Raw genomic sequence first — 24447 nt, forward strand, 5'->3', positions numbered from 1 at the left:
GACTCCAAAGCCCGTACCCTTTCCACTGAGCCACACTGCTTCTCTACATATATGAAAACAGGGAACAAGGGCCATGATCTTTCAATTACCACAGGTGTTAGAAACAGTCATCAGCAAAATATATACATTTTAAACTGAAATTTAAACTGAAATTAAACTGAAAATAGTATTTTCCTAGTCAGAATAAAGAATTTCTTAGTTATTTTCTCCATTTTAATTACTCTAGCTTATGATGTGTGATTAAAATACTGCTCAAAAATACCACATAAGCCATTCTACAAAATGTTCCATGGACTAAGCAAGAATACAGACAGGTGAAACCCCAGAGCATCAAGGCCTAGTGGCAAGAACACAGTCCTCGAGTCGGGAGATCTTGGTTCTAATCCCAGTTCTGCAACTTGTCTGCTGTGTGACTTTGGGCAAGTCACTTAACTTCTCTGTGCCTCAGTTACCTCAGCCTTAGAAAGGGAATTAAGACTGTGAGTCGCATGTGGGACATGGACTGTGTTCAACCTAATTATCTTGTAATCTATCCCAGTGCTTACTATAGTGCCTGACACATAGAAAGCACTTAAGAAATACCATTAAAAATACAAAAAAATAACCCAGAAAATTTACTGGGTACTTCAGTTTACTCACCTGCAAAATGAGGACCATAAATCTATTCTCCCTTCCCCTTAAAATTTGACCCACTGTGAACTACTAATATTAGTAATAATTACGGTACTTGTTAAGTGCTTACTATGTGCCAAGCACTGTTCTAAGCATTCGGGTAGATTCAGGTTAGGTTGGACACAGTCCCTGTCCCACTTTGGGCTCACTCTTAATAAAACCATTTTGGATTAAGTATTTTTCTTTAAAAAACTTACCACCGTAGTCATTTAAGACTCATCACTCCTCAGAGCATTTATGGATGCATATCTTTATACTCTATTACTTCCATAATAATAACAGTAATAGTGCTATTTGATTGAAAGAATATTTGTTAAGCGCTTACATTCATTCATTCATTCAATCGTATTTATTGAGCGCTTACTGTGTGCAGAGCACTGTACTAAGTGCTGGGGTAGATACAAGGTAATTGGGTTGGACACAGTCCCTGTCCCACATGGGGGTTTCCAGTGTTAATCCCCATTTTACAGATGAGGTAACTGAGGCCCAGAGAAGTGAAGTGACCTGCCCAATGTTACACAGCAGACAATTTCCTCTCCCCCTACTCCCCCTCCCCACCCCCCCACCTTACCTCCTTCCCCTCCCTACAGCCCCTATATATATGTATATATGTTTGTACATATTTATTACTCTATTTATTTATTTTACTTGTACATATTTATTCTATTTATTTTATTTGGTTTATATGTTTTGTTTTGTTGTCTGTCTCCCCCTTCTAGACTGTGAGCCCACTGTTGGGTAGGGACCATCTCTATATGTTGCAAACTTGTACTTCCCAAGTGCTTAGAACAGTGCTCTGCACACAGTAAGCGCTCAATAAATATGATTGAATGATTGAATGAATGAACAGGGACATTTTCCAATATGCATATATTGTATCTTGTATATTTTATCTATCCTAGCACTTAGTACAGTACTTGGCACATGCCGTTATTATTATTGCTATTAGTAGTAGAGAAGCAGTGTGGTTCAGTGGAAAGAGCATGGGCTTGGGAGTCAGAGGTCATGGGTTCAAATTCCGGCTCCACCACTTCTCAGCTGTGTGACTTCGGGCAAATCACTTAACTTCTCTGAGCCTCAGTTACCTCATCTGTAAATTGGGGATTAAGATTGTGAGTTCCATGTGGGACAACCTGATCAGCTTGTTTCCTCCCCAGCACTTAGAACAGTGTTTTGTATGTAGTAAGTGTTTAACAAATACCAAAATTATTATTATTATTATTATTAGTAGTAGTAGTAGTAGTAGTAGTAGTAGTAGCATGAAGCAGCATGGCTTAGTAAAAAGAGCCCGGGCTTGGGAGTCAGAGGTTGTGGGTTCTAATCCCACTCCACCATTTGTCAGCTGTGTGACTGTGGGCAAGTCACTTAACTTCTCTGGGCCTCAGTTCCCTCATCTGTAAAATGGGGATTAAGACTGAGCCCCAAGTGGGACAACCTATTTACCTTGTATCTATCCCAGCGCTTAGAACAGTACTCGGCACGTAGTAAATGCTTAACAAATACCATCATCATTTTTATTATTAGTAGTAGAGGTAGTAGCGGTAGCAATAATAATAATAAAAATTGTGGCATCTGCTAATATGATTGAATGAATGAATGAATAAGTCCAATGTCCAGCCATGTGGTTTTTTCATTCAATTGTATTTATTGAGCACTTATGGTGTGCAGAGCACTGTACTAAGCACTTGGAAAGTACAATTGGATAGTTAGATAGATAGATAGATAATAGATAGATAGATATAGAGAAGCAGCGTGGCTCAGTGGAAAGAGCATGGGCTTTGGAGTCAGAGGTCATGGGTTCAAATTCTGGCTCCGCCAACTGTCAGCTATGTGACTTTGGGCAAGTCACTTAATTTCTCTGTGCCTCGGTTACCTCATCTGTAAAATGAGGATTAAAACTGTGAGCCCCCCGTGGGACACCCTGTTTACCTTGTAACCTCCTCAGTGCTTTTGCCTTGTAACCTCCCCAGTGTTTAGAACAGTGCTTTGTACATAGTAAGTGCTTAACAAATACCATTACTATTATTACAGTTCAGTAACAAAGAGAGACAGTCTCTGCCCACACCGGACTTACAGTCTAGACACCGGGCTTACATGAGTATAGTTTCTAGGTGATGGCATTAAAACTGTTCAAGAACTATATATTGTGTCTTCCATAGTAATTCCAGGTTTCACAACCATAATAAGATTGGACACAAAAGAGCTATATTGAAATTCAGTTTAGTTTTGAGCTTGAAGCCCTGTAGTTTCCTGTATCCTTGCTTGTCTGTCAAAGCCTTCTGTTTCCTAATTTTCTACTTCTTTGTTTATGTGGATGGTAGACAAGGCACTGTCTAGGTAGCTGAATTTGGTATGAGTGTTCTGTTGCAATGAAACATATAAAACCGTATGAATGGCTAATATCCCAATGCTGACCTCTGATGTCTATGTAGCATTAATCTACCATTAATTATTGAAGTATCACCTAATTCAGTACAAGTTTATTTGGTATGAATAAATTCAAATGTCAGGGCTGTTCAACAGGGGGCTTGCATAATTACAAAGTAGTTTCAAGCAAAGTCCTTTAAGTTCTCCAAATGGCCACCATGGTTGGAGAGTACTGTTTGTTAACCACCAGCAAAGACTCTGGGGATTTTGCAGATTCACATCATCATCATCATCATCAATCATATTTATTGAGCGCTTACTATGTGCAGAGCACTGTACTAAACGCTTGGGAAGTACAAATTGGCAACATATAGAGACAGTCCCTACCCAACAGTGGGCTCACAGTCTAAAAGGGGGAGACAGAGAACAAAACCAAACATACTAACAAAATAAAATAGAATAGATATGTACAAATAAATTAAATAAATAAATAGAGTAAAAAAAATTATGTACAAACATATATACATATATACAGGTGCTGTGGGGGAGGGGGGAGGTAAAATGGGGGGATGGAGAGGGGGACGAGGGGGAGAGGAAGGAAGGGGCTCAGTCTGGGAAGGCCTCCTGGAGGAGGTGAGCTCTCAGCAGGGCCTTGACATAGTGGGGCCGAGTAAAGTTCCTCCAAAGCCGCAGCAGAGTTTATAAGGAAGCAGCCCCACAATGAACCTTGGCTACAGACCTACAGAAATTGCCAAAGGAACGTTTGCTAATCAGAGTAGTAGATGATCCCTTATCATTCAACTAGACAATAGCATTTGTTGAGCACTTACTAACACAGTACTACGCACTCGAGAGAATAAAATATAATAAAGTTAGTAGACATGACTCCTGCCCTTAAAGAGGAGAGTTCATAGTCCTAAAGCTATTCCTGGAAGAGGACATATGTAGTTGGGAGCAGACAGGAAAACAACAGTTGGGAAAAGGAGCCTGCTGTCTAAATGTTAAAATCTGTTTGATCATTAGATTAGCATAGAGGTCATACAAACAAAACTGGACATTTATCTAGGATTTCTGATATATAGGACTTTATCAACTAACCAACTTTGTCCGTGTATTGGTGCTGTCCGATGTGCCAAAGAGGAGAGCTTTCCAGTTGGTAAGATGCTGGATAATAATTATTACTATTGCTTTTATTATTAGTACCACTCTAGTCACTCCAGAGGCATGGGTTCAAATCCCACCACTGCCTGAACTGCTTTCTCATCCCCCTAAATGTCCTTGTTTAGAACCAGAATACAGAAGCATGAAATCACAGGGCATCATGGTCTAGTGGATAGAGTACAGGTTTCTCCACCTGTCTGCTATGTGACCCTGGGCAATTCACTTAACTTCTCTGTGCCTCAGTTACCTCAGATGTAAAATGGGTATTAAGAATGTGAGCCCCATGTGGGATAGGGACTGTGCTCAACCTGAGTTAGCTTAGGTTAGAGAGGCAGCAGGGCACAGTGGATAAAGCACAAGTCTGGGAGTCAGAAGATCATGGGTTCTAAACCCGGCTCCTCCACTTGTCTGCTCTGTGGCCTTGGGCAAGTCACTTCATTTCTCTGGGCCTCAGTTATCTTATCTGTAAAGTGGGGATTGAGACTGTGAGCCCCACGGAGGACAGGGACTGTGTCCAACCCGATTTGCTTGTATTCACCCCAGTGCTTAATACAGTGTCTGGCACATAGTAAGTGCTCAACAATACCGTCATCATCATCATCATCTCATCATCATCATCATCATCATCATCATCATCATCATCAAGAATATGAAGTGGGAAGAGATAATAGCAGGATGTCTAAGCAAGTACTGTGACCTAAAAGGGGAAACTTGAAGTTCCACACTCATATTCATATATATATATAAATATTTATATTTATCTATATACACATATACACATATATAAATATTAACTTACCAATACTGGGATAACCAGGTGTGGATGGGTCTCCTCCTGCATTCAGAGAAACGAAGAATGGTTGGTGGCTAAGATTTGTCATCTTTGGTAAATCACAAGGATCAATATAAAGAAGAACTCCTCCAAATCCAGCCTCTTCCAAGAGGGAAAGCTACAAAAAATATTAGAAGTATACATAACTCTGGCCAGTCATATACTTTTGAAAGGGAATGTAAAGGGAAAGATGGGTGAACAGAAGATTATGAAATCAATCAAACAATGGAATATTCTGAACACATAGTGAAGAACCCAGTATTAAGTGCTTACCGGAGTACAGCAAAGTAGGCATAATACCTGACCCAAGAAGCTTACAAACTATTTTTGGAAAATTAATAAAGATCCAGAGAAGGCTTCTTTTCAACCTTAAATTTACATTTGAAAATCAAGGACTTTAGAATTCTATCCTGCAACTGACTGTAGACATTCTTATCTTTGAGGCTTAACTGACATCTACCATGACACAAAAAACAGTGTTTGGCACCTAGTATGAGCTTAACAAGTATCAAAATTATTATCAATATTATCATCATTATTATTAGTAATGATAAACGCAATAATAAAATTGAATATACATCCAATAGTGTTCAAAGAAGTTTTCATTTTTATCTTTCAAATTAAGTTCAGTTTCTGGGTCCAGCAGTAAACAAATCTTTAACCCTCCCATTAATATTCCACTGGAAAGGCTCTTTACTGATGCTTCATTTTGGCAAGATTCCATTCTTTGCAGAGTATTAAATATCAGTTAGGCAAATTTATTTGAGACATTATCAAACTGCTGCAAAGAGAGACATGGCTTATGACAAAACCTTGGTCACTAGAAGAAGCAAGGCTAGCATCTTGTAAGTGTGGATATAACTTTGCCCCAAGCACTGAACTTGGTGGTCCACAGTGAGATGCTGGTTTTTTTTTCCTTTTAGCTCCCTCTTCCCCAGTCACCTGCTTTTTTAAAGCTTCACCTCCTAATGGATGGAAAGTACAATACTTGGATAAAGGAAGGTAGAGAGGAGAAACTGAGATGAAGACCCTCCCTATCTAGAAAACAAGGGATAAAGAGCTGGCACCTCAGGAATCAATGGGGTTAATCCAAAACTACATGCTACTCATTCATTCATTCATTCAGTCGTATTTATTGAGTGCTTACTGTGTGCAGAGCACTGTACTAAGTGCTTGGGAAGTACAAGCTGGCAACATATAGAGATGGTCCCTACCCAACAGGGGGCTCACAGTCTAGAAGAGGGAGACAGAGAACAAAACAAAACATATTAACAAAATAAAATAAATAGAATAAGTATGTACAAATAAAATAGAGTAATAAATATGTATAAACATATTTATATATATAAAGGTGCTGTGGGGAGGGGAAGGAGGTAAGGCGGAGAGGATGGGGGGAGGGGGAGAGGAAGGAGGGGGCTCAGTCTGGGAAGGCCTCCTGGAGGAGGTGAGCTCTCAGTAGGGCTTTGAAGGGAGGAAGAGCCAAGGCTACATGCCACTCTCTGAGCATGCTATTGTTTCCGCAACAAATAAACCTATCCTGGGCTTGTTTATAGGAGCTATATTAGACATATCCATGGATTTTAGTCAATGGAAATATTGGCAAAGCACATTAGTAACAAAACTCTGTTGGAAAATGCTGCATTCCTTACCTTCTGGAATGAAGAACCTAATTTTTTAAAAAAAGGTATTTGTTAGCACTTATTTTGTGTTAGGCACCGTACTAAACACTGGGGTAGATACAAGCTAATCAGGTTGGGCACAGTCCATGTACCAAATGGTGCTTACAGTCTCAATTCCCATTTTTACAGGTGAGATAACTGAAGCAGGTTACGTGACTTGTCCAAGGTCATTTCAGAAAAGGTGAAATTAATGGCCTTGAAAACTAACTTTCTAATTGAACAAAGTACACTTTACTAGGAGTATATTTTGATGTGGTCTATTTCAAGTAGGAATCCCAATTAATCTAAGAGAATGTACAAATAGCTTTGTTTCTCATTAGCTCAAAATTGCTAAATAGAAGGAAAATATCTATTAAGTGGCTGTCATAATTCTACATAATTGGAGTCTCTCTTAGTATCTTTCTGGGAAAAGGAAATAGCCTATGTCTAGTTCACAGGCTATAAACATCATCCACCTCATTTTTCTTTCAGGTAGGCTTCTTTTCTGATAGACTGTCATCATTTACTTTGGGGCACAGGGACCTAGACAGCTACATTTTTATAGAGATCTGCCAGACAGGATGGCAAAGGTTGATTTTGGCTCTGGTTTAATTTCTGAACACTTCATTAGACATTTAATCACCCTGCTAAATTTCTCATCACAGCTGTCTGGGAGCAGAGTTCATGGGATCTTCATAGTAAAATGGTATTCGTGGAGGCTGATATAGTCACTGATATACCCAAAAGGTGTTGCATTAAGATAGGCTGCTAGACAGAGGGCATATCCAGTTTGATGCTTGAGTGCACCCAAGTGATGAAAAGGAGGATATTTGTGCTGCAACCTCACAACTACTCTTATTTTATGATTGGTAGTACAGCGATATTGAACGGATAAGAATGCAAAGTGAAGCCATGTGTGAAAAATTGAAATGGTCAGAAATGATAGAACAAATGATCTTATGATTGACAGTTTGTTTGCATAAGTCTTTCCCAAGGTGAAAATTTATTTAATTTTATGTCATAAGGTAGGAATTGATCTTTGCACGGAAGCCCATATAAATCACTTGAATGTTTTTATACTTTGTGCATTCATATAAACCAAATATTCTAACCTTCCTGGGTGTTTAGTGGAACTTATAAATCATAGTGAATATATAAAGAAGGTATATTTGTTCATTACGTCCCCTTATTTTATTGGGTTTACTTGTGATGATATTGGAGTGTTATATCGACAAATAAAATAATTTATAATAGAACAGCAATGTTTACAACAGTATGGGATGCTTAAATACTAATCAGCTGCAGGATCCATTCATAGACTGGATTTAGGAAACCTTAAGTCTATTATAATACCCCAGAACAAATATTGAGTGGTTACCAGAAACTCCTTTATATGTACCAGTATTTCTGAACAGTCAACAATCACTACCACCCTAACCTCTGAAAACCAAGTGTAGCAGAAGGGCTGGTGAGAGACATGGCCCAATTAATCAGTCAATCAATTGATGGTATTTATTAAGCACTTAATGCACAGCACTGTACTAAGGACTAAGGAGAGCACAATGAAGTTTAGACATAATCCCTACCATCAACCAATCAATCAATCCAACATATTTATTGAGCATTTATTGTGTGCTTGGGCGAGTATGATATAAAAGTATAACATATGCAGTCCCTGCCCAAAACGAAGAACTCATTTTTAGGAGGGGAGACAGACAGTAAAATAATTACAGGTAGGGGAAAGAATTAGATTTTAAAAGTTTGTACACAATTTCTACTGGGATAGGGGGTGTTGGGGAGGGCCAGTGAGCTGGAGATGGGTGAGGAAGTGATTAGGTGATTGGGGGTAAGGAGTCAAGTGTACAGGTGATGAGGGGGAATCAGTGGGAGGCCAATAGAGCCTCTTACCAACTTGACAGAGGGCCAGTGAGGAGCTAGCAAAGCTAGATTCTCCATAGCTGAGGCTCTTACCAGTATGTCTTCTCTCTGAGTCCTCGTATTTCCCATAATAGACTCTTTGACGGATTATCTACTGACATTTTCCTAGATACCCTATCACTGCCTCACCATCATGGCTCCTATTCACAGCAAGACTCCCATTTCTCATCATTTGACTGGGCCTAGTGGGAATTAAATGTGTACTTTATTATTATATTTGCTTACCAGTGTTAAGACATCTACAGTGCTTCATTCTAATTAAAAATATAATGGAATTGCAATTCCCTGGAAACAAGGCTGATCAGACTTCATAAGCTTTAGTTAATTTATTTCAGCAACATAATAATGGAATAGCTTAAAGTCAAGGACAAAAGTGCTTAAGTTATTAAATGAGAATATGCCTCTGAAGGTATATACATTTCAATTGTTTTTTCAGGTCTTCTTATGTTACAGAAAATAATAATAATAATGCTGGTATTTGTTAAGTGTTTACTATGTGCCAAGCACTGTCCTAAGCACTGGGGTAGATACAAGGTAATCAGGTTGTCAGGTTCACAGTTTTTATCCCCATTTTACAGATGAGGGAACTGAGGCCCAGAGAAGCTAAGTAACTTGCCTAAGGTCACACAGCTGACAAGGGCGGAGCCAGGATTAGAACCCATGACCTCTGGTTCCCCAGCCCGTGCTCTTTCCACTGAGCCACGCTCGTGATTTCTAGGTCAAAACGAAAATCTTAAGCGGCTAAGAGAGCAAATGATTAATATACATGGATGAAGCCTAATTGAAATGTTTATATTTTGTATACATGTGCATAATAATAATTCTAACTATCTTATACACAAGAGGGAATGTATGGTCTGGAAAGGACTTATAAGGACAAAAAGGGCAAAACAATAAAATGAAATGTGCAGATGGATGGTGGCCACCAGCCCCATGCAAGGTCCATTTTATTCTAGATGAGTGCCAATGTGTCTTCATGGATAATATGAAGTGATAGTGATCTAGAGGCCTGGCTCGATCTCAGATAGACACCAAGGGCTTCATCTTGGTCCCTAATCATATACATCTTGATGGTATCTTGTAGAGGTAGACTTCCTTGGGTATCCCAGATACCAACATTCAACCCTACCTTGGAGTGGGCCTTGAGTAATTTAAAACTGTCTTAGTTTACTAAAGGTCTGCACAGTTGAAGATGAGTCTGGAACGGGCTCAATCCCCTGAAGGCCATTCTGAGCAGAGCAGAAATGATGGGCTCCCAAACCAGCCCCAGCACTGAAATTTCCTCCACTGATGAGTGTGGGTGTTGCTATTCACCACAAAGTTAGCTTTTATACAGAAGGCAGGAGGTTAGCATGTCAAACCAGCTGCTGGTCACTGCAGATAGTTATACTCCTAAAGCAGTGAACCACACAAAAGGTCTTTTAGGGCTAGAGACAGAGTGAGCACTGGCTCTAATTCTGCACGTAATATTACCACAATTATTCGAACTGCTATTGTTCCTTCATATAAAGTCGGCTAGCGGTGAAAGCCTTTTAAAGAAAGAGAAATTTCACCTGTTCGATTACTTGGGTCTCATTCATTCATTTGTTCATTCATTCAGTTGTATTTCTTGAGCACTTACTGTTGTGCAGAGCAATCAATCAATCAATCAATCGTATTTATTGAGCGCTTACTGTGTGCAGAGCACTGTACTAAGCGCTTGGGAAGTACAAGTTGGCAACATATAGAGACAGTCCCTACCCAACAGTGGACTCACAGTACAGAGCACTGTACTAAGCTCTTGGGAGAGAACATTATAACAATAAACAGATGTATTTTTTTCCCTAAAACGAGCTTATGGTCCAGAGGGAGAGACAGATAATATAAATACATAAATTACAGATATGTACATAAGTACTGTGGGGCTGGGAGGGGGGGGATAATAAAGGGAGCAGGTCAGGGCAATGCAGAAGGGAGTGGGAGAAGAGAAAAAGAGGGCTTAGTTAGGGAAGGCCTCTTGGAGGAGATTTGCCTACAGTAAGGCTTTGAAGTGAGGGAGAGTAATTGTCCATCAGATTTGATGAGGGAGGGCATTCCAGGCTAGTGGCAGGATGTGAGCAAGGGGTTGGCGGTGATATACACAAGATTGAGGTACCATGAGAAGGTTAGCAGTAGAGGAGCAAAATGCGTGTGGGCTGGATTCTCGAAGGAAAGTAGCCAAGTGAGGTAGGAAGGAGCAAGGTGCTGGAGTGCTTTGCAATCATGACAGGTTTTTGTTTAATGCAGAGGGGGACGGAGTTTCTTGAGGAGTGGGGAAATATCTCCTTAATGTTTTTGTAGAATAATGATCTGGTAGCGAAGTGTAGTATGGACTGGTTTGGGGAAAGAAAAGAGGCTGGGAGGTCAGCAAGAAGGCTGATACAGTAGTCAAGGTGGGAGAGGTATGTGACTAATAATGTGGTAGCAGTTTAGATGGAGAGGAAAGGGTGGATTTTAGCGAAGTTGTGAAGGTGAAACCGACAGGATTTAGTGATGGATTGAATATGTGGGTTGAATAAGAGAGAGACTTTATGCTAAGTAGTTGTTCCTGTTAAATTTAGAATGTCCTTGAAAGTAATGTTTTGGCTCTTGGTTCTCGGGCTTCCAACTCCCGCTCATTCTGGTGTCCCAGACTAGGAGTGGAGGGATGGGGAGGGCAGGGATACTGGAAGACTCTCACTTGATTAGTACTTGCTAAACATATCTAGGCAAATCTTAACCCCTTCAAAACTGGCACACTAAAGAACATAGTGGATATTACCCTAGCAGGGCTAATAGTAAACAAATGTTAAGAAAATAACCATAGTTTCATGAAAAATCAGAAAATTGAGGACAGGGATAACATCATTCAATGAGAAATGATTTTTTTATGGTATTTGTTACGTGCTTATCATGTGCCAGGCAGTGTACTAAGTATTATGGAGTAGACTGTGAGCCCGTTGTTGGGTAGGGATTGTCTCTATCTGTTGCCAAATTGTACTTTCCAAGTGCTTAGTACTGTGCTCTGTACACAGAAAGCACTCAATAAATACAATTGAATGAATGAATGAAAGAATAGAGCATGGTTCTGGGAGTCAGAAGGTCATGGGTTCTAATTCCTGCTCTACCACTTGTCTGCTGTGTGACCTTGGGCAAATCACTTAACTTCTCTGTGCCTCAGCTACCTCATCTGTAAAAAATGATAATAATAGCATTTATTAAGCACTTACTATGTGCAAAGCACTGTTCTAAGCGCTGTGATGGCATTTGTTAAGCGCTTACTATGTGCAAAGCACTGTTCTAAGCGCTGGGGAGGATACAAGGCAAGCGGGTTGTCCCACGTGGGGCTCACAATCTTCATCCCCATTTTACAGATGAGGTAACAAGTTCAGAGAAGTTAAGTGATTTGCCCAAGGTCACACAGCAGACATGTGGCAGAGCCAGGATTCGAACCCATGACCTCTGACTCCAAAGCCCGTGCTCTTTCCTCTGAGCCATGCTGGGGATTAAGAGTGTGAGCCCAATGTTGGACAGGGACTGTGTCCAACTTGATTAACTCATATCTATCCCAGCGTTTAGAACAGTGCTTGGCACGTAGAAAGTGCTTACCAAGTACCATAATTATTATTATGATTATTATTATTTGGTGCAAGCTAATCAGGTTGGACGCAATCCATGTCTCACATGGGGCTCACAGTCGTAATCCCCATTTTACAGATGAAGGAACTGAGGCCCAGATAAATGAAGCGATTTGCCCAAGGTCATACTGCAGAGAAGTAGTGAAGCTGGGATTAGGACCCAGGTCCTTCTGACTTCCAGCCCTGTATTCAATACTTGAGGCCATGCTGCAACTGGCCAGATAAGGAGTTTACATGAGAGCACTGGGTGAAACCAGGTTCTTGGTACACAGTTTTGGAAAAGGACTCTCTTCTTCAATTGAAATCTATCAGGTGTCAGATTTTCAATCAAATGGCCCTTAATTTTATGCCTTTCAAATAGACCCCAGGATTTAAATGAATGAGGGATAACCCTGTGCCTTTCCCTAAATTACAAATGTCGTACCACCATTATTAGCACATATGTGCTGTCACTAAAGAATGCTGACGTAAAGAGGGAAAATTTTATAAATATTTGTAAGGAGTTTTCCCTGACAAGCTGATCATCATCAAAAATACCAAAACTCAGGTGGGCAGCAAGGCAGAAACAAGGAAAACAGTAATTGTAGCACCTAAGAGTAGCAAGTGAAATGCTAAGGTCTTTAATTCATTCAATTGTATTTATTTAGCAACTACTGTGTGCAGAGCACTGTACTAAGCATTTGGGAGAGTACAGTAATGGTTACTGATTATTTCTAGTTAAGATCCGAAGTCATGCAATAAGACGACAGTACTGAAAATTAGCATCCAAATCCATCAAGATAGAGTGATTAGAGAGTAACACAAAATTGTGTACCTATCATTATACAATGCCATTTCTTGTAACACTATCTTATTTTAATCTCTGACTCTCCAACTAACCTGCAGGTTCCTTGTGAAAAGGAATTGTGTCTACCAGCTCTACCATATTGTACTCTCCCAAGCACTTAGTTTGGTTCTTTGAACATAGTAATCGCTCGATAAATACTTTTGATTAATTGATTCAGGAGCGTATAAGGTATGTACATAAATGCTGTGAGGGACGGATAGGGTGAGTTTATATGTGCTAAGGGGTTTTTATAATTCCAACAAGATCCTAAGGATGCTCAATGATACTCAGTTATGAAGATTTCCTGTCTGATAATTTGCCTATCAGAGGTCTTCCCCAACTAATCCCTTGCTTCCTTGTCTAAAGCTTCCCTTCTGCATTTGGGTCTGTTTCTCTTAAGCATTTTTATACTCACCCCCTCCCCCAGCCTCATGATACTTATGCACAGACCTAATGGTAATGTGTTTTAATGCCTTTCTCCCTCTCTAAACTGCAAACTCCTTGAACGATGGATCATCTGTACCTACTCTACTGGATTAAACTAGATTAAGAGTTTAGTGCATGCTCTGACACCCTCAGGTATGATCTCCCTAAAATCTCCTCTGCCCCTCCTCAGTCCCTCCTTCCTCCTGCTCCCACTTCAAATCTCCCATCTTTCCCAGAAGTATCCCTAGAGGAGATCTCCTGCCTTCTCTCAAAATCCACCCCTCCACCTGCGCATCCGAACCCCTTATCTAAACACTTGCTCCCTCCCTTCTTCCCTCCCTAGCAGCTATCTTCAACTGTTCAATTTCCAATGGCTTTAACCCCACTGCTTTCAAATATACCCTTGTCTCCCCTATCCTAAAAAAAACCAAACCCTCCCTGGACTCCATGTCTGCCTCCAGTTATCCCCCCATCTCCCTCCACCATTCCTCTCCAAACTCTTTGAGCAAGTTGTCTACACTCAATGTCTCAAATTCCTTTCCTCCAATTATCTCCTTGACCATCTCCAATCTGGCTGCCATCTCCTTCACTCCACAAAAACCACCCTCATAAAGGTCATCAATGATCTTCTTCTTCTTCCAACAGCTCTACCCCATCCTAATCATCCTTCACCACTCAGTTACCTTCAGCACTGTTGACCACCCCCTTCTCCTGGAGACATTATCCAACCTTGGCTTCACTGACTCTGCCCTCTCCTTGTTCTCCTCTTTTCTCTCTAGCCACTCATTCTCAGTCTCCCTCACAGGCTCCTCCTCCCCTCCCATCCTCTAACTGTGAGATTCCCTCAAGTTTCAGTTCTGGGTCCTATTCTATTCTCCATCTATATCCACTCTCTTGGATAACTCATTTGCTCCTATTGCTTCAACTACCACCTCTATGTGGATGACACCCTAATTTACATCTCCAGCCCTGATCTCTCTCCCTCTCTGCAGTCTCGCATTTCCTCCTGCCTTCAAGACACCTCTACGTGGATGTCCTCTGGTCATATCAAGCTTAACATGTCTAAAACAGAAAACCTCATCTTCCCTTCCAAATCCTGTCCTCCCACTGACTTTCCCATCACTACAGACAGCAACATCATTCTTCCTGTCTCACAAGTGCTTTGAAGGCACTTAGTATAGTGCTTTGCACACAAAAAGCACTCAATAAATACTATTGTATGAATGAACGAGCCATTAATCTTGGCATTATCCTTGACTTCGCTCACTCATTCAACCCACATACTCATTCCATCACTGAATCTTTTCAGTTCCATCTTCATAACATTGCAAAAATCCACTCTTTCCTCTCTATCCAAACTGCTACCACGTTAATAAAACCACTTATCCTCTCCTGCCTTTATTATTGTATCAGACTGTTGCTGGCCTCCCAGTCTTCTGTATCTCCCCTCTCAAGAAAATACTTCACTCTGCTGCCAGGATCATTTTTCTACAAAAACATTCATGTCATGTTTCACCACTCTTCAAGAAACTCCAGTGGTTGCCCACACACCTCTGCATCAAACAAAACCTCCTCACCATTGGCTTTAAAACATCAATCATCTTACTCAATCACTTGTACCTCACCTCACTACTCTCCTACTATAATCCAGCCCACTCACTTCACTCCTCTAATGCTAACCTTCTCACTGTAACTTGAGCTTGTCTGTCCTAATGGAAACCCCTTGCCAATGTCCTTTCTCTGGTCTGGAACACCCTCCTTCCTTAAATCCAACAGACAATTACTTTCCCCACCTTCAAAGCCTCACTGAAGGCACGTATTCAACGAAAGTCCTTCCCTGACTAAGCCCCCCTTTCCTCTTCTCCCACTCCCTTCTGCATCATTCTGACTTGCTCCCTTTATTCACTTCCACCCACCCAGCCCCACAGCACTTATGTACATATTCATAATTTCCTTATTTATATTAATGTCTGTCTCCCCATGTACACTGTAAGCCCTCTGTGGACATGGAATGTGTCTGTTATATTGTTATATTATACTCATAATCAGAGACCAGATTGGTGTCTGCCCCTGGCCTGCGGTGGATGCCTAATTGCAGGCCTGTCCTTGGTTGGAGCAGACCCCTCAGGCCCATTTGGAAAAGGGGAAAGAAGTCAAACGTGAATTTAATTGTTTTATTATTTTTTAAATAAAAAGAAAACAAACACAAGGGGGTGGACAAACACAGCTTTCCTTCTTTGCTGGCTCTGGACCCTGGCACAAAGAGTGGGGAAATGGCTCTTGGATGGCACAAACCCTCAGGGTCTGAGGCCTAAGGTCTGGTGAGGAGCTGCAGGTGCTGCTCTGGTTTTCCTGCTCCAGCTGCTGCTCTGGGGCCCAGGGCAATGAGCCTGAACACCAGAGGAAGACATGAACATGTGTCCCTGTTGGACAGTCCAAATGATCACGGTTGAGCTTGTTTCTCCTCCTGAGCTATTTAGAAAGTCCCACATCTCTTTCCCCAGTGCTGCCCCATACTCATAAGATCAGCTGACCTACTAATTTAAATCCATTTAAATGGCTATAATTAGAAGCAGCACATCTTAATGGTAAGAGCACAGGCCTGAGAATCAGAGGACATGGGTTCTAATCACAGTTCTGACACTTGTCTATTGTGTGACCTTGGGAAAGTCACTTAACTTATCTGGGTCTCAGTTTCCTCATCTGTAAAATGGAGATTAAGAGTGTGAGTCCCATGAGGGACAGGGACTATGTCCAACTTGATTACCTTGTATCTACCCCAGTGGTTAAAACAGGGCTTGGGACACAGTAAGCACTTAACAAATACCATATTATTATTATTATTATTATTATAGTAGCCATTATACACTGATAGTTTCTCAAATAATTTTTAAGGATAATAATAATATTGGCATTTTTTAAGTGCTTACTATGTGCCAAGCACTGTTCAAAGCACTGGGGTAGATAGAAGGTAATCAGGTCATCCCACATGGGGCTCACAGTCTTAATCCCCATTTTACAGATGAGGTAACTGAGGTACAGAGAAGTCAAGTGACTTGCCCTTAGTCACACAGCTGATAAGTGGCGGAGCCAGGATTAGAACCCACATCCCCTGACTCCCAAGCCGGTGCTCTTTCCACTAAGCCATGCTGATTCTCTAACATTTCATAATTCAAAATACCCCAACCCACAATGGAACCACCCCTTGCAGGCTACTACCACAATAATTAACTCCTTGGCACAAGTTCTTGGTCTTGAAGTGTTCATGATTGGACAGGAGATTCCAGCACAAAAACCCAGGCCTTCTTTAACCTATTCTGAGCTCTGAAACGTTACAAGCATTTGCGATCCTCATTTTATTTTTGCATCTGAAAACCAAACTTTAAAGGTAAAATAAAAATATTACTTCACAAAATATATTTACTAATGCAATTGCAAATGATGCATATACAGTTCATTTCTATCAAAAATGAACTGAGTGGTTCTAAAAGGTGTTTGATGACCATATTTGTGCTATTTTGACTTTGAAGCTATCTCCTGAGTTTTCCATTTTGACTATCATATGTGGGTGAAAGACTTAATCCTGATGAGTGCCATTTTCCCATTCTTTTGGATACATATTAGGAGTCCTTCATTTTCAAAAATGATGTATCTGACGATAAGATTGTCTCCATGTGTGGGAGTGTGGTTTCAAGAGCAGATGACTGACCAACAGGCTTGCATTGTATACAAATATTGACCGTTTCTTGCTGCAATATTGTTTTTCCCTTAAAAAGCCTTTCACAGTTTTCCAGTCTGACTCTTGACAGCCCACATTTTTATGAAACACTTGCTCAAGTAATGCAACTCCTCTTTCAGTGTTGCTTTCCAGCCTGATCCATCTGCTGTAATGATTACTCAACTGTCCGCTGCTTTGTTACCATGTTTGAGACTCTCCTTCACTATATTTTCAATTATTTATTCTTTATTATTTAATTAGTTATTCTTTGGTCTGGAATGTCTCTCTTTCAGTGTACCTTTCAGCTTCTCCTACTACAACCCAGCCTCTCATGCTACAACCCACCCTACACACTTCTCTCTAATATTAACCTTCTCACTATGCTTTCATCTCATCTACCTCACCATTGACTGCTCACCCACATGCTGCCTCAAACCTGGAGGAGCCTCCCTCCTCATATCCAATGGAAAATTACCCTGCCCCAGTTTCAATCATTCAATCATATTTATTGAGCACTTACAGTGTGCAGAGCACTGTACTAAGCGCTTGGGAAGTACAAGTCAGCAACATACAGAGACATCTCCTACCCAACAATGGGCTCACAGTCTAGAAGGGGCTCACAGCTTTCAAAGCCTTATTAAAGGCACACATCCTAAAAGGGGTCTTCCTTGACTAAGTCCTATTTTCTACAACTCTCTTCTGCATTGCCCTGACTTGCTCCTTTTAATTCAACCCCCTCCCTATTTATGTACATATCTGTAATTTGTTTATTTATATTAATGTCTGTCTCCCCCTCTATCCCATAAGCTCACTGTGGGCATGGAGTGCGCCTGTTTATAGTTAAATTGTACTCTCCCAAATGCTTAGTACAGTGCTGTGCAGACAATAAGTGCTCAATAAATATGACTGACTGACTGACTGACTTGGGAGTCATGTTCTCCTCCAGATTTCTCACATGTTCCACCCAGAAAAATTGTCTTCCTGCTTCAGTGCTGGTGAGCTAACATTCTTCCAGGATTTTGTTCCGGATCTAGTCACACTCAAAATATGAATACCAACAAACATATGACACATCCAAAAGAATCACTCAAACCAAAGGTTTGCTCATCAAAGACACCCAATTATTATACGGGTGCTAGGTTATTTATAGCAAAGTCACATCTGCTCATTGGAAGAGCTGCGGACACATGAGAATGTAACAAATTCATCACCAGCGATAGTAAGTCAAAAGACTGTGGCATCTGGATAAATTAGACGTTTCCAAAACAGCCTGACCACGTCCCTAGACTAAAATCAGACAAAGTACCCAGCCTTGCAGCATCTGGCCCTGCAACTGCCAAGCAGTTGGGAATAAATGTTGGCTTTCATTTTAGAACCTAAAAAGTTGACCGCCAAAGGCAAGGGACTTGAATAAAACCAGCAAAAGGAAGAAACAATGCCAAATTAATACAGAAATTACTACAGACATTTGCCATTTTGTCTCAATTATAAAAACCAAATTGTGAAGAAGGAAGATAAAGACATTTACATTGCAGTGCCTAGTGCAGTGTTCTACATCAAAGGCAAGCAATAAACACTGTTATTGGTGATGATGATTTGCAATTACTGGATATTTAGATCACTATGGTGTTCATTCACTTGTGCAACTGAAACGTCATGTGGCAAAGTAACAAAAAACGGTGGCCAGTTTTCCTTTGATGTAAGTAGAATAGATAACTATCAAATGAATCATGCATGACTTTTGTTACCTTCAAGTGCGAGAGTGCCACAAAATAAAACAAATACCTATTGAGGAAGAAGCTGCGGCTCCATTTTAATGGGCCCTAAACTACTTGTTGATGAAACTGCTGATAAATTAATTTCATCTGTGGCTTTCCAGTAATTCCACAAATGAGGTTTGGTAAAAGCCACCAGGGCATAAAACCAAGAGCTGCAAATGAATTCTGTCTTCACCAGAAACATTTTCCCACATTGTTAATTAAAGCATGCCAATTCTGATATATGACACTACTCACTGCACATAAGACTTCTTGAGATAAGTAAATGGTTGGTTTATAGCCACAATTATCCCCACATGTGCACCCTATATGTTCAACACTGTATTAGGTCTTCATGATCAGAAACCAAAATCCTATTATTTACACCAAATATAGAGTTTGGATTTTTCCTTAGGTTCCGAGACAAGAAAATTGTATTAAATTCATGTCATAGTTTGGTGCTTGGAAAAACTGGTAAAAGCATGGATACTTTTATTAAATACTATATATAAACTACTTATCTCTAAATGGAAACTGCAAAATAGCTTTCTGGAAATAAATTCATGTTGAAAATACGGAAATGATCTCTGGGATTCTCTATACTATATGTAAGACGTTGAGTGCCATGATATTATAAAAAGATTATATGTATTAATAATTATAGGAACTACTTATCTCTAAATAGAGTGATAGATATTACACAACAGCTTTCTGGAAATAGATTCATGTTACAGCTACAAAAGCAGTATCAAACTATTTGCTTTTATATATCTTTTTACCCTGTGGTAGAAATCTGGCGTATTTTCTTTAGAACAGTACTAAACGAGGGAATAACATTTAGACGCTTTAAACTTCAGGAGAATGGTGAAAATTTCCCATGCAAACAAGTTGGTCGATTTATTTTTGAAAGAAAGTTTTCAGTTTCAGGGATGTGAACTAGTCAATGCAGTTCAAAATAGAGGTCACTTAATTTTATGAGAATTTACTGATTTTGCATTTACTGATTCTGTTACCTAGACATGTTTCATTCCCGAATTCACTAGAACACATTTCCATTTCAGATAGGGTAAAATTATTCTGAGACATTTAGTAAATGGTAATTTCATTCTGTGATCTGTGTTCTGTGATCTGAGTGGGTGGCTATGAGAAGAATGTTACTGAGTTATGGAGTTTGGGAAGGATGGATGACTATTGCTTTAGGTAGAACATGGAGAATATGGTGGTGAATAAATTCCACTGGACCAGTTTCCATGACCATTTGGTGTGTTTTGTGCTATGACACATCAACCTTTCAAGATGATGTGATAAGCGAGCGGTTCATATCACCTCCTGATTGGCTGTCTTCACATTTCAAGGCCCTACTGAAAGCTCACCTCCTCCAGGAGGCCTTCTCAGACTGAGCCCCTTCCTTCCTCTCCCCCTCGTGCCCCTCTCCACCCCTCCCATCTTACCTCCTTCCCTTCCCACGGCACCTGTATATATGTTCGTACATATTTGTTACTCTATTTATTTATTTATTTATTTTACTTGTACATATCTATTCTGTTTATTTTATTTTGTTAGTATGTTTGGTTTTGTTCTCTGTCTCCCCCTTTTAGACTGTGAGCCCACTGTTGGGTAGGGACTGTCTCTATATGTTGCCAACTTGTACTTCCCAAGCGCTTAGTACAGTGCTCTGCACACAGTAAGCGCTCAATAAATACGATTGGTGATGATGATGATGATGATTTTATATTGTGAGGCCACCCGATCTTGCGATCAGGAGGCAGCACCAGGGAAGTGTAAGGTGGGGCTTTCCATGACCCTGTTCCTTCCTCTAGTCTTCCCTTTTCACAGGGGTGTTTGTGAGCCCGGTTTCCATGCCGCTGGAGACCTACTCTGGGTAGCCTCTCCCCATGCCCTGCAGTGGGATCAACCCCAGAAGAGGACCCTGGGTGGTCTTTGCCCCCTGCCTCTGCCACCGGTCAGCTCTGGAGGAAGGGACCCAAAGTGACTATGAGACTTCCAATCAATCAATCAATCAATTGATTCCAATCAATGCTCAGTGGAGAGAGCACGGGCTTTGGAGTCAGAGGTCACGGGTTCAAATCCCGGCTCCACCAATTGTCAGCTGTGTGACTTTGGGCATGTCACTTAAATTCTCTGGGCCTCAGTTCCCTCATCTGTAAAATGGGGATTAAGACTGTGAGCCACCCATGGGAAAACCTGATCGTCTTGTAACCTCTCCAGCACTTAGAACAGTGCTTTGCACATGGTAAGCACTTCATAAATGCCATCATTATTATTATTATTATCTTTCCAGAGCTACATCTCTGCCCTGTTCCCAGGGCATGTTGCAGGCTGGGGTATTTTTTCTGAGACTCCTGGAGGATGACTGGGTCCCTTCTTCTGGAATTGCCCCCGCATTGGGGTCAGGGGGCAAAAGCCGCCCAGGGTCCTTCCCTAGGAGGGGGGGAACCTGGCTCCCTAATGCCCAACCAAGAAACCTCTTCCCTGGATCCCTTCCTGCAGAGCTGACACCCACAACGGGGGCAGGGGGCAGAGATCTGCCTCGGGCCCTTCCTCTGAAGCTGACCCTCATGATACAGATTCGGGAAAAGTCTCTGGTCTGCAGTTTCCTCTGAGATGTGGGCCAGATTGTGTTTTAAGACAGGCAGTTGTCGATCATAGGGGATTTTGATTGGGTTATGATTCAACCCTTCTACTAGGGGTTGGTATATCTGATAGAGCACCCAGACACATCCATTGTCCATTCAAACGTCTCTTATGCAAATTGAGCCCTTGTTGTGTACCTGACCAAAATAAACCTCTTCCCAAGTATTGCTGAACCAAGCAATGACAGACTTATAATAACTGCCCTGTAATATTTACGCTTTTGTAGTCTGAGGGTCTTATACAAGTGGTAAAAGTCAAGAGAACTGCGCTCGTATAGCAAATCCAGACATATAGCCTGGTGGGGACACTATTAATTGATTGCATCTACTATAATGATTGGCCAACAATAAAATGGGGACATGAGGAATGGTCTAATTTATTTTAAAACGATAAAACATAGAATGAATGAATTTGACCAAGGGCATGCCGAGGGCAGTGATCCATCTTAAGGTAAAAAAGAGTAAGAAGGCATTTTTGAATTTTTAACATGAGCAATTACTTAGGTGCTGTGATATATCTCAACTGTAATTTCCTTTCATAAACAAATAACTTTTATAAATACAAACTATTAATTTGTGCAGTAAGTTAAATTTCAAAATCATGGAGTGAGCACTACAGTACTCTTAGAAACAGAAGGAAAAACAAAATTATTGGTTTGTTGGAATTTATTTTCAGTTGAGTGTCTGTCAACCTAGAATTGAATCAATCAATCAATCACTCGTATTTATTGAGCGCTTACTATGTGCAGAGCACTGTACTAAGTGCCTGGGAAGTACAAATTGGCAACACATTGAGACAGTCCCTACCCAACATTGGGCTCACAGTCTAAAAGGGGGAGACAGAGAACAGAACCAAGCATACCAACAAAATAAAATAAATAGGATAGAATTGTACAAGTGAAATAAATGAATAAATAAATAGAGTAATAAATATGTACAACCATATATACATATATACAGGTGCTGTGGGGAAGGGAAGGAGGTAAGGTGGGGGGATGGAGAGGGGGACGAGGGGGAGAGGAAGGAAGGGGCTCAGTCTGGGAAGGCCTCCTGGAGGAGGTGAGCTCTCAGCAGGGCCTTGAAGGGAGGAAGAGAGCTAGCTTGGCGGATGGGCAGAGGGAGGGCATTCCAGGCCCGGGGGATGACGTGGGCCGGGGGTCGATGGCGGGACAGGCGAGAACGAGGTACAGTGAGGAGATTAGCGGTGGAAGAGTGGAGGGTGCGGGCTGAGAAGTAGAAGGAGAGAAGGGAGGTGAGGTAGGAGGGGGCGAGGGGATGGACAGCCTTGAAGCCCAGGGTGAGGAGTTTCTGCCTGATGCGCAGATTGATTGGTAGCCACTGGAGATTTTTGAGGAGGGGAGTAATATGCCCAGAGCATTTCTGGACAAAGATAATCCGGGCAGCAGCATGAAGTATGGATTGAAGTGGAGAGAGACACGAGGATGGGAGATCAGAGAGAAGGCTGGTGCAGTAGTCCAGACGGGATAGGATGAGAGCTTGAATGAGCAGGGTAGTGGTTTGGATGGAGAGGAAAGGGCGGATCTTGGCAATGTTGCGGAGCTGAGACTGGCAGGCTTTGGTGATGGCTTGGATGTGAGGGGTGAATGAGAGAGCGGAGTCGAGGATGACACCAAGGTTGCGGGCTTGTGAGACCAATTGAAGCCAAACAATGGTAGCTGTTAGATGTTTCAGTGGATTAATATTGAGGTTGTTACTATTTACTCGACTTACATAACCTCAGCTTTCTACAGACTTATATCAGCCCATAATGTCTAGATGATTCAGTGAATGGTTTACAGGTGTCTTCTTGGCTGTGGGCCTCTATAATGCAGTCATTAGCAAACAGTGATTTTTGAATGCCAGTTTTTTGTTTGTTTTAAATGCTATTTGTTAAGCACTTACTCTGTGCCAGGCATTGTACTAAGCGCTAGGATAGATAAAAGCTAATTAGTTAGACACGGTCCATATCCCACATGGGACTCACAATCTTAATTACCATTTTACAGACGAAGTAACTAAGGCACAGAGAAATTAAGTGACTTGTTAAATGTCACACAACAGACACGTGGTGAAGCTGGGATTAGATCCTCTGCTCTATCCATTAGACCACAGCGCTCATTAGGCCAGGCTGCTTCACTAGGAAAATATTCCAACTGGAAAGCAACACAAACTCTCAATTTCTTCCCAGGTTTTTGGATGATTTATGGAGTCTCTCTTGTTGCAGCTTCCAGTGTGTTTGCATAGCATAGATTGAACAGGACTGGGCCCACCCCACAACTCTGCTTTATTCCATTGGGAATGGAATAAATTATACTGGAACTTTTCCAGATCATACTGGAACTTTTGGCTTGAAACAGGCAGTCATGCCAACATGGAATAGTCTTAGATGGTGTTTACCACACTTATTAGTGTGTTATTTTGGTGCTATTTTCTAATCATCCACTACTGTGTTATGTAGTTTGATATTTTCCTTCACGCATTAAATTTGCTTCTGTAATCTCCCAAGCGCTCAGTCAGTGCTTAATAAATACTCATTGGCAGGAAGTAGTGGAAACATTCTAATGCCACAGCTCCTCACAGCGAATATCAGCAATGAAATAAGAAAAGATACACACAACAAAGGAATTTGATTTTCATTAATGAAATCTGATAAATCTTCAAGAGAAAGATGCCCAAAGAATTGACTGTTCTTTACATGCGTGGGCTTCAAAAGATATTTTTTTTTCAAGGAATGAATAAAAACTTTGTTTCACAGACAAATAGAAGCATTGACCTATTCATAATGTAGGTGAAGCCAAAGCAT

The 24447-nt window shown here is 41.0% G+C and overlaps 1 protein-coding gene across 1 annotated transcript in view; it reads right to left on the reverse strand.

Annotated features, from left to right (window-relative positions):
- NAALADL2 (N-acetylated alpha-linked acidic dipeptidase like 2) overlaps positions 1-24447 on the reverse strand; it is a 989255-nt gene that overhangs the window by 489096 nt on the left and 475712 nt on the right. Inside the window, exon 6 of the mRNA XM_038750200.1 lies at positions 5000-5150. Coding sequence (XP_038606128.1) covers positions 5000-5150 — 151 coding nt within the window. The remainder of the gene's footprint in view (positions 1-4999; positions 5151-24447) is intronic.

The sequence above is a fragment of the Tachyglossus aculeatus genome, chromosome 1 (assembly GCF_015852505.1).
Source record: "Tachyglossus aculeatus isolate mTacAcu1 chromosome 1, mTacAcu1.pri, whole genome shotgun sequence".
NCBI classification, from domain to species: domain Eukaryota; kingdom Metazoa; phylum Chordata; class Mammalia; order Monotremata; family Tachyglossidae; genus Tachyglossus; species Tachyglossus aculeatus.